At 38.2% G+C, this 11,839-nt stretch overlaps 1 protein-coding gene across 1 annotated transcript; it reads right to left on the bottom strand.

The window, feature by feature from the left end:
- Positions 1-3,538: 3,538 nt before the first annotated feature.
- On the bottom strand, positions 3,539-5,489 carry dio3b (iodothyronine deiodinase 3b). Its single transcript, XM_053488546.1, has 2 exons — positions 5,231-5,489; positions 3,539-5,009 (listed from the first exon to the last, which is right to left on the bottom strand). Exon 2 carries the CDS (start codon positions 4,859-4,861, stop codon positions 4,019-4,021), a length of 843 nt encoding a protein of 280 aa, XP_053344521.1. The 5' UTR covers positions 4,862-5,009; positions 5,231-5,489; the 3' UTR covers positions 3,539-4,018.
- Between the last annotated feature and the right edge of the window lie 6,350 nt (positions 5,490-11,839).

The raw sequence follows: 11,839 nt of genomic DNA, 5'->3' as shown, positions 1-11,839 counted from the left end.
TAAAATCTCAGATATAAACATTATAAAGTATAGGCTTTTAATAAAACAGAATGTTTCTAAATTGATAGAACCTTGTAACGCGGTATTCAAATATTACTCCAGCCATTCCAAAAGTAAATTCAGCAGTCCCATTTGTGCTGTGAAACGTCCTTTATCACATTTTTTTTCAATATTGCACAATTTAAGAAAGATAAATAAATGAGTTTAGACTGTGCCAATCATGTGTTAACACAGATACAGGAACAGGCGTGAGAATCTTGAAATACCAACTACTTACATCATCCCATTTTTGCATGAATATGGTTAGATAAGTATAAATATTCATTACTTTTTGTATTATAATTCCTTTTTTATCACGATTGCCTTGCACCTGTAATGTTGGGGGTTTGAATCTTACATCTGCTCTGTGTACGTGGAGTTTGCATGTTCTGCCCATGCTTGCAGAGTTTCCACCAAGTACTGTAGCTTCCTCCGACAGTCTAAAACATTGTATATTGCTTTACATTTCCATTTTTTTTATGTGTGCATAGAAATACTTGCTTGCTAATTTGTATCAGTGGTATTGTGTGAAGTCAAGTTCCAGAAAACTGTGTGACTTCTTTACCTACAAATGAAATAAACATTTTTCTTGTTTATTATATTGAGCTATTGTATTAATTGTATATATATGCACTCACAGAGCAAGTTATGAACAACAATATACCAAATACTGGATAGGGCATACCTTTGCTCTTCTAATGTCCTTAACTTTTCATGGCATGGATTTCTTTGATATTCTCCTTCATGTATACATGATTGCATCACAAGGTTATTACAGTTCTTGTTCAGGTGCACTTTCTTGCTGCAAATCTCCTGCTCTACCACATCCCAAAGTGTTTTGCTGGATTGAAATCAAATAATGTCATACAAATGATGATTGATTGGCATTATCAGGTCCAAAGTAGGCCAAGAAATTATCTGCACACCATTACACCACCTCACTAGCCTGGACTGTTGACACAAGGCAGTTGAGTCCAAGGATTGATAATGTTATGGCCAAATTCTGACCTTATCATCTGAATGCCTTAGCAGAAAATTGAGATTAATCAGACCAGGTAGTGTTTTCTCAATCTTCAGCTGTCCAGTTTTGGTGATCCTCTGCCCACTTCAACATCAGCTTTCTGTTTTTGACTGACAAAAAGGAGAACGTGGAAGTATTGCTGTTGTAGCCCATCTGGGTCACACAGTTTAATATGTTGTGCAGTCTGAGCTGCTCTTTGCTGTTTATCACAATTGTACAGAGTGGTTATCTGAGCTAGCATTTCTGTCATCTTAAACCAGTCTGGTCATTCTAAGCTGACCTCTTTCAATTGCAAAGCTCTTCCATCCACACAATTGTTGCTGGAAAGTTTTTCTTTATTGTGCCATTTTGAGTGAACTGTAGAGATTGTCATGTGTGAAAACCCCAAGAAATCAGCAGTTATAGAAATACTCGAACGAGTCCAACTGGCACCAATAGTCATGTTATAGTCAAAAATTACTGCAATAACATTTTTCCCTAATTTTGAAGCCCTGTATTAGACTGATTTTATAAGTTGCATTGCTGCCAAAGTATTGGCGGATTAGACAGTTGCATGACTGCGTACTGTATGTGTACAGGTTTTTCTAATATAGTGTGTGAGTGTGGATTTTATTTAGATGAAACAGTTTTGCTGTACATAACATAAATGCCACAAGTACTGTATGTGTTTACCTTTTGCATTTGATAACATATGATACATTATGTTGATAATGTATGCAAAGCAATTTGTTTCCTGGTAAGTAAAAATTATTAATGCAAATTGTGTCCCCAAACATGATCTTAACCCTACAAGTTTACATTTTTCTTTAAAAATAAATAAATATTTTTTAAATGGCAAGTTTTAGTCATTTTTGCAATTAAATGGTTGTGAAAAAGCACAATGCATCAATAAAAAAATCCAAAAACTTTGTAGGAAGGAAGAAGGAATCCTTATATCAGCCTTGTATTTAGCATATTCTTCTGTGTTCTTTCACAAAAATTTAGTTAGCTGTCGAAGTGTAGAAATTTTTGTGTTAAATAATAAAAAAAAAGAATTCAAAAAACCTCAAAGAGCCAGGGCATTTTACTTTCTTGTTTAACAAACTGTAAAATGCACATAATCTTAAATGGCACGCAGAAGAAGGCCAGGAAATATATTTTGCAACTCTTATTCCCTGTCATTTGATGATCTGGGGAGAAGGTCCTTGAAGTGTATGAACAGTGATAAACCTTACAGAACTGTCCCAATCCCTATTTAGTAGTGTGGCGTCAGTCTATACACTGCAGCATCTTCACAGCAAGCAGCCAGGCTGATCACGCTGCTCCCTGAGAAAGGCTGAAGGGAATACACATTGATAACACTGCACACAGATTAAAGGGCTACTCACCCAGCACTGAATACATTAAACCAAGCAGCACGGAAGGCTGCCACGTGGGACCCAATCACATTGCCTGCTGCTTGATTCACAGAGAGTGAGAGAGAGAGCGAGAAAGAAAGAAAGTATATGACTTTTCAATCAAAGGGCATTTCTTAGTTTGATTATTACATAGCATCCCCTTAAATAAGCTGTTTAGAGTTGGACATCTAATTGTAACATGCAAAAATTCGCCTGACAATATGACAAAAGACAAAGGACAAAAAAGAATATTTAGTAATACAATATTTAGAGAAATAGATTACTGGACTATGACTCGCCTATAAGGTTATTTGTATAAAGCTAAGTGCTTAAACTGCTTATTTTAGACAAATAATTTGTGAGAAAACCATAACTAAATGACACTTTAATTAATTTTACTAATAAGCAGCATTGAGAAATATCTCTAATAAGATCTATCTAGTTGTATAAATCCCTTAAATATAATTACATATCAGGTTTGGCATCATAACCTCCTTAAAAAAAATAAGAAAAAAAAAGCCCTGAAAGCAACATTCATGTGAAAAATGCAATTAGACATTGTGATCCAATGTTCCCTTTTAAAGTACGAAATAAATAATGAGCAGAACAAATCCTTACTGGTAGGGAAGGAGAATATACTATACATTCTATTTCTATCTGTACAGATGAATTGTAGGTCAATCTTGATGCAATTCCTTTTTCTTTTTCAGATTTCCACAGTTTCATCATTTGGAAGGTGTTAATGGTGCAGTGGTCTCCAACAAAAATGAATAAAGTGAATGTTGATGAATGTTAAATGGGATGTTGAAGGGTTGGAGTTTTCATACTTTGTTATGTGTTTTTTATATTGTGTTTTGTATGATGTTTTGTATATTGTACTTTATGGGTCTGGAGTGCAGTGACTTTATAGACTTATAGGTGTGAAGTACAATGTGCAATGTAAATCTTTAAACTGTTTCATAAATTAAACTGTATAAAATGAAGCTTACGACCTAAGCAACATCAAAAGTGCCCAAATCTTAGAATAATAAAATCTAATAATAATAATAATAATAATAATAATAGCAGCACCAGCCTATATCATTTATTTAAAAAATATTTGTTTAATAAAATATACACATTTTACGAAACAATGTTTGGCAAATACAATAAGGGCCATTCTTCTGTTATTAAATATTCGAGTGTCAGAATACATCAGAACCGGTTTTCTGGATCAAATCCTTTTAAAAACCGAACTTCATGACAACACCAGAATACAATGACAGTCCAACGGCCACACGCACGCACGCACACGCACGAACACACAAACATACACGCACGCACGCTCTCACACACAAATACGACATGCAAAAAAGAGAATAATTAATATCATCAAATAAAGTGTGAAAAAACCTTTTTGCTTTACCCACACAAACTGACTGAACCGATTAAAACATAACGGCAAAACAATTCCAAGTATCATGCGGTTTGCATCACTGAACAACACACACGCGCGCGCACACACACAGCAGCTTTCAGGACACCCGCTTTTCCTGGTTCTTCATGGCACACACAGTGACTGGTATCTACTTAAAAAAAACATCTAGACATGAACCACTACCGGTGTGGAGCCTTCGAGCTCTTGGCGATACTGCTCGAGCCAGTTCCTCAGTTCAGAAATTCGGTAGCCCTCGGGTCCCCGGCCCCCCTGATACACCACCTTCTCATCCTTGACTACGTAGAGGCGCTCAAAGTAGGCTCCATACGCAGCGTTGGATGAATTGTCCATGGTGTCCACCACCACGACGCTGCCGGGTACCGTGTCAGTCATGAGCCGCGCAGCTCGGAGCCGGTCCTTTATACAGCGGTGGCGCGGGATCTGGTACGGGGCGTCCGTGCTCACCCAGCCGTCAGACGGATGCGCCTCCTCGATGTAAACGAGCAGCGAGTCGGCGATGTCGGCGTACTGGTCTGCAACGCGCCGGAACGCCTCCAAGCGCGTCATGAACGGCGGTCATGAGCAGCTGCCGAAGTTCAGGATGAGCGGTCTCGCACCGCGGGCGTAGTCCAGTATGCGCGCGCGTTTCCGTTCGCCGAGCGGCACCACCTCGCTGTTGGGCGCCGCCAGCCCCAGGTGCGCCTCCTTGCAGAAGTCCAACTTCTGGCTGTACCACACGGCGCGCAGGGAGTCCAGCGTGAACATCCGGTTCGAATCTGACACGGTTACCGGCGGGTCGTCAGGACTCGAGCCCTCGCGTTCGCGCATCTTCAGCAGCACCTTCCTGCGGATGCAGACAAAGTCGAGGAACCAGAGCAGCGCGGCGGCCAACAGGAAGCGCGGGAGCAGCATCAGGGACACCAGCGCGTTTTTGAGCGCATACACAAAGTCTTGCACGTCCGGCATCCTCGGAGCGGGTGCGCACACCGAACTATCACCTCTCTCCATCTGTCTTCCTTCCTTCAACCTCCTGTACTGACTTCGCCTCTTTTATAGGACTTGAAAGGATTTGAATATGAAAAAAAAAAACCTCCACGCCTCCACGCCCGTGCCGCCTCCTCACATTAAGGGGATTACCTCCCGGCACCTCGGACACCTGAATGAGAGAAACAGAGCAGTACAGATAGAGAGAGAGAGAGATAGAGAGAGAAACAGAGAGAAAGAGAAAGGAGGGGAGGAAAGGAGGGATGCGTTCGGAGCGTTCATTAATTAATTGATTCATTCGTTTATTAATTTACCACATTATGCTGGCATTCATTACACTTTACTACCCCCAAATGCGTAAAAACATTTTTCGAGGTGAATTTCATTCCTTACCCTGCTACTGCGACGTCATATCCACATTTTTGCCTTCTGAATGAATGAGTCGCTCCAGAGAGCTGTGGCGAGGATTCACAGCGCACTGAACGTCCTGCTAGTGACGGCTGAACACATCACAGAGGAGCTTATTAAAGCAGAGCGTCTGGCGAAACGCTCCCAGTGGGTTATTCAAGTTTCATCAGACTGATGGAAGTTCTTGAAATACACGCTTATGACAACTTTATTATTTATTCATCAGCCAAACAAACAAACAAATAAGACCCATTGCACTGACCAAAAGAAGTTCTTACATCATATCACAAACCCCTACAGATCTTTCCTTAAGTTTAAGCTGCCTTATACCGACCCCAGCCCGGAAATGTCCCACCAGACGGCGCTCACGCTCCCCAAGTGAGAGAAGCAAGCAGTCCGAGTTTTATACACTGACTGTATCATTCCTTATTAATGTTTTAACTTCTATTATTTTCGATCAATACATCCATCTAGGAACCTCTGTAGTCCAACTAAGGACCGTGGAGGCCATTGGTAACCATTGTATTTACTCCCATTTCCACGACTTCACTCGGACCTCCGGTCACCATTCACACACAACGAGCAGTTTAGAAAAGCCAATTAGCCTAATCTGCATGTCTTTGAACTGAGAGGAAACCGAAGTACCTGGAAAAAACCCACCAAGCACAGGAAGGACATGCAAACTCCATGCAAATGGACCCCAAGGCAAGAATCGCAACAGGGCTAACTCCATGATTTTATATATCATATAATATCTATCTCACCTAATAATGTTAACATGCACACACGAACCACAACAGCAATATGCTTTGGACTGACCTCTTTTAGTAAAAATCATTACTGCAGTCACAATGGTTGCCATTACATAGTACATGTTTTGCCTGCTTATTTGGATAATTAGTTTTTTTCTTCTTTCTCTAAAATTCTGTACTGGGTGTGAGATTATTATTAATTTTTTTTGCTCATGTTGTTTATATACAGTATATCTCACTAAATTAGACTATTGTTTCTTGGGGTGTATTTAAGTGTTCCTAATCCTCTTCTTTATGTCTCTATGGTTAGCAAACCAGTTACTGGGAGTTTTGGCACAGTGACCAGGCACTAAGGTTGCTGGAAAAGGAAATTGACATATCCATAAAGCTTGTCGCAGGAGAAAGCATGAAGTGCTCTAAAATCATGTGGCAGATGTCTGCAGTGACTTTGGACTTGATAAAAACTCAGTTGACCAAATCAACAGATGACATGGCACTCCAAATCATCACAGACTGTGAAAACTTCACACTGAACTTCAGGCAACCTGGATTCTGTGGCTTTTCACTTCTTCACCAGACACGGGGACCTTGGTTTCCAAATGAAATGCAAACTTCACAAGGGGTATTCAAGTCAAACTGGGACGTTTGATTGTGCAGAATAATAGAAAATTTATGAGAGTAAAATCTTAACTTCTGAGAGTAGATAATCCCCTGCTACTCTAATACACTGTTATAAAACATATATTGATACATTTTAAATTGAGTATAAATACTGTATACCGTGCATATATGAATATATTATTATATTATGTAAATAACATAATATTGTTGATTGTATATTAATATTATGTATAATATTAAAATATAATTATTAATAATACATTAATATGTACAAAGAGTATATACAGAGTACACAGTGCCTACAGAAAGTTTTCAGACTCTTTTAAGTTTTTCACACGCATCTTAAAATGGATTCAAATCTTTTCCCCTCATTATTCTGTGCAAAATCATCCACGATTATTTATAAATTAAAAAAATATATATTAAAACATAAGGACTGAAATATCCATTATTATTTATAGATTTTTTTTTTAAATGTATTAAAACATAAGGACTGAAATATCTAATTTACATAAATATTCAGACTCTTTGTTATGACACTTGTTACTGAACTCTGGCACATCCTACACCGTTCAGTGGTCCTTGGTACTTTAGATACTTCTATAACTTTGCCTAATTGACTTTATTGGACATAATTAGGAAAGACGCGCACGTGTCTATATAAGGTGTCACTGTAAATTGTGCATGTCAGAGTAAAAATAAATCTATGAGGTTGAGAGAATTATCTGTAGACATGCGAGCCAGGATTGTGTCAAGACACAGATATGGGGAAGCATTTAAAAAACATTCTGGAGCATTCAAAGCACCCAATAGCATGGTAGCCTCTATTACTTTCAAATGGAAAACATTTAAAACAACCTACCATCCTTTTAGATCCAGCCAAACAAAGTCTTGGTGAGGCAGGGAACCAAAAACTTGAGGGTGAGTATAAATGACATATAAACACATAAAAACGACTATGGTGCGCAGTCATGTTGGAACAGGAAGAGCCGAACCCCAAACTGTTTCCACAAAGTTGGGAGCATGAAATTGTCAAAAATGTCTTGGTATGCTGAACCATTAAGAGTTTCTTTCACTGAAACTAAGAGGCCGAGTCCAACTCCTGAGAAACAACCCCACTTCATAATCCCTCCCCACCAAACTTTACACTTGGCACAATAAAGTGAGACAACAAAGTCTGGCAACTGCCAAACTCCATCTCATACTTTGGATTGCCAGAGAGAGAAGTGTGATCCGTCACTTCAGATAACACATCTAAACTGCTCCAGAGTCCAGTGGTGTCATGCTTTACATCACTGCATCTGATGCTTTGCATTGCACTTGGTGATGTAAGGCTTCGATGCAGCTGCTAGGCCGTGGAAACCCATTCCATGGAGCTCTTTATGCACTGATGTTGAGATAATCTGAACGCCACACGAAGGTTGGAGATGTGTAGCTATTGACTCTGCAGAAAGTTGGCGACCTCTGTGCACTATGTTGACCCCACTCTGAGTTGCTGTCATTCCCAATTGTTATATTATAATTCCACTAGCAGTTGACTGTGGAATAGTTAGTAGCAAGGAAATTTCATGACTGGACTTATAGCACTGGTGACATCCTATCATGGTACCACGCTGGAATTCACTGAGCTCCTGAGAGTGACACCTACTTTTACAAATGTTGGTTGAATTTAATGATTTGAATAAATGGAGAAAATAATTTTGGCAATGTATATATATAGTTTGGGATCACTTGGAAATTTCTTTGTTTTTGTTTAGTGAATTAAACTGGTTATTTCAAAACTATGAAGTAACGCTAGTATATATATATATATATATATATATATATATATATATATATATATATATATATATATATACTGTATACTGCTATATATATATATATATATATATATATATATATATATATATATATATATATATATATATATATATATATATATACTGTATACTGCTATATATATATATATATATATATATATATATATATATATATATATATATATATATATATGCAGAATTTTTCAAGTGCATTTGCAAAACACATCAACACCATGATGAAACTGGGTCTCATGAAGACCCTCCCACGAAGACCTTTGCTATTTATATATATATATATATATATATATATATATATATATATATATATATATATATATAGCAGTATACAGTATTTATATATATATATAGCAGTATATATATGTATCTTACTTAGGGTTACCTAAAATAAACTGGAAAATACACTCCTAACCATGTTACCTCCTGTAAACTCTGCGAGTTTGGCACACAATTACAGGTCACACAAGGACAGCTGAGAATGGGAAAAACAGCCCAGATCCAGCTACAGCAACAGTTATCTTTGCACGTAAAAACAGTGTCAGTAGTGTGTACAGCACACATGCCCACTTGAGTTATGTTTTTGGCTGTCATCTTCACCTACAGGCATCTTATGGTCCAAAAATGCCTGTACAGCTCTCACCTTCAGTTTACTAAGCTTGTAGTTACTAAGCAACCTTCATCTTTCTCCACTTTGGATTATACTGTTATCAAGGCCAGATTTTAGCTCTGCAGGGTTTTTCCTCTGTAACTATGTACGCTGTGTGCACAGATGGTTTGAAGATAGCTAGAGAGATTATAGATATTAGATTAAATATACTGTAGATGGCATACATTGTATATTTCCATTAATTATTTTATTGAATTTTTTATAGCATTCCTGAGGTATGTTTCTGCTAGAGTTGTGTTACTCTGTGATGCAGAGATTACTGAATAGGACTTGGACTTTCTGCTGTGACATTATCACAAACATTATTTTGGATGGATTGAAGAGGTACTCCTGCAATACCTTGTCTTGCCAATGGTTCATTGCTCACAAGCACGGTTGCATCTGCCAATATATATATATTAACCTGCTATAAGGGACCAAATTATGTGATGCCTGGAGAATATTTTCACCTGCTGCCGTAAACATTTATGAAAAAGTCTATATTTCTTTCATTAACTTACATGGTGTTCTCACATTGAAGCCTCTACCTTGAATTGCAGTGGCCCTTACACAAGCACTACGAAGTTATGCTTCCTTATTAAATGGACACTATGTTTTTGACACTAGGTTTTTGCTGATATTCTAGTGTACAATTTTACCCTTTGATTTTTTATTTGATTGAAGAATATGACATTCTCTTCTTCTTCTTCTTCTTCTTCTTCTTCTACTTCCTCTTCTTTTATTATTTAAAAAAAAAATCTGTCTCATCGTCTCTTTGGCAGGAAGTATAAAATATTGGTCAGTGTTAATTTTGCCTAATAAAGAACTTCTCACAGTGCAGACAGGCCCTACATTAATTATGCATTTAATTTGCATAATCCCTTTTGATACAGGCATCGCAGAGCACCAGGAAACACTAGCACAAAGCCATGCTTGCTCACCTCAGCATGGTGTCACACTCACTGTAGCTGAATGGAATTTCAAAGTCATGTCATGGCCCTGGACAGAACTACAGGCGCAGTGCTGATGTAATATGAAGGAACTTGAAAGAAAAGAAGAGGTACTATTATAAACTCCAGTCATCAAATTGTTTCACAACACGAGAGTTTTTGTGTTCACATTGAACTGCCCAAAAAGGAAACAAAGACACAAAACCATATCCTGTTTCATGATCCTGATGCAAACAAAACTAAGGAGAAGGTTGTATGACAGAAGCATTTCTTTTAGTATTTTGTAGCCACTGGTGCAGAAAAAGCAATGGTGAGCACATTATGAAAAATGGTGTGGTTAGGTGATGTTCAGTCAAATCACCTTCTTTTGCTTCCTTTAAAAATAAGTGCATGTCTCTGCCCGGTGATATAATTGCAATGAGACATGATTTGATTTCACATCAGTATTTTAATGGTAGAAATACGTATATATTTTAACTTACAGCAATATATTCTCTGAATGTGTTTTTTATTTAACATGTACACTCATCTAAAGGATTATTAGGAACACCTGTTCAATTTCTCATTAATGCAATTATCTAATCAACCAATCACATGGCAGTTGCTTCAATGCATTTAGGGGTGTGGTCCTGGTCAAGACAATCTTCTGAACTCCAAACTGAATGTCAGAATGGGAAAGAAAGGTGATTTAAGCAATTTTTCTCAATCTGCTCAGTTACTGGGATTTTCACGCGCAACCATTTCTAGGGTTTACAAAGAATGGTGTGAAAAGGGAAAAACATCCAGTATGCGGCAGTCCTGTGGGCAAAAATGCCTTGTTGATGCTAGAGGTCAGAGGAAAATGGACCGACTGATTCAAGCTGATAGAAGAGCAACTTTGACTGAAATAACAATTCACAACCTTGAGGCGGATGGGCTACAACAGCAGAAGACCACACCAGGTACCACCCATCTCCACTACAAATAGGAAAAAGAGGCTACAATTTGCACAAGCTCACCAAAATTGAACCGTTGAAGAATGGAAAAATGTTGCCTGGTCTGATGAGTCTCGATTTTTGTTGAGAAATTCAAATGGTAGAGTCAGAATTTGGCGTAAACAGAATAAGAACATGGATCCATCATGCCTTGTTACCACTGTGCAGGCTGGTGGTGGTGGTGTAATAGTTTGGGGGATGTTTTCTTGGCACACTTTAGGCCCCTTAGTGCCAATTGGGCATCGTTTAAATGCCACGGGCTACCTGAGCATTGTTTCTGACCATGTCCATCCCTTTATGACCACCATGTACCCATCCTCTGATGGCTACATCCAGCAGGATAATGCACCATGTCACAAAGCTCGAATAATTTCAAATTAGTTTCTTGAACATGACAATAAGTTCACTGTACTAAAATGGCCCCCACAGTCACCAGATCTCAACCCAATAGAGCATCTTTGGGATGTGGTGGAACGGGAGCTTCGTGCCCTGGATGTGCATCCCACAAATCTCCATCAACTGCAAGATGCTATTCTATCAATATGGGCCAACATTTCTAAAGAATGCTTTCAGCACCTTGGTGAATCAATGCCACGTAGAATTAAGGCAGTTCTGAAGGCGAAAGGGGGTCAAACACAGTATGAGTATGGTGTTCCTAATAATCCTTTAGGTGAGTGTATATTGTATTGTTTTTTCACTTTATTTTAGAATGGTATATTATATTTGTTTATTATATATGGCTTCATTAAAAAAAAACAGCCACTGCTGAGTGGTCCAGATTTTAGTTGTTTATTCCACATTTGATCTCTTTGT

Source organism: Clarias gariepinus, chromosome 27, assembly GCF_024256425.1.
Source record: "Clarias gariepinus isolate MV-2021 ecotype Netherlands chromosome 27, CGAR_prim_01v2, whole genome shotgun sequence".
Classification (NCBI taxonomy): Eukaryota; Metazoa; Chordata; class Actinopteri; order Siluriformes; family Clariidae; genus Clarias; species Clarias gariepinus.
This window is presented reverse-complemented; position numbering and strand designations above follow the sequence as displayed.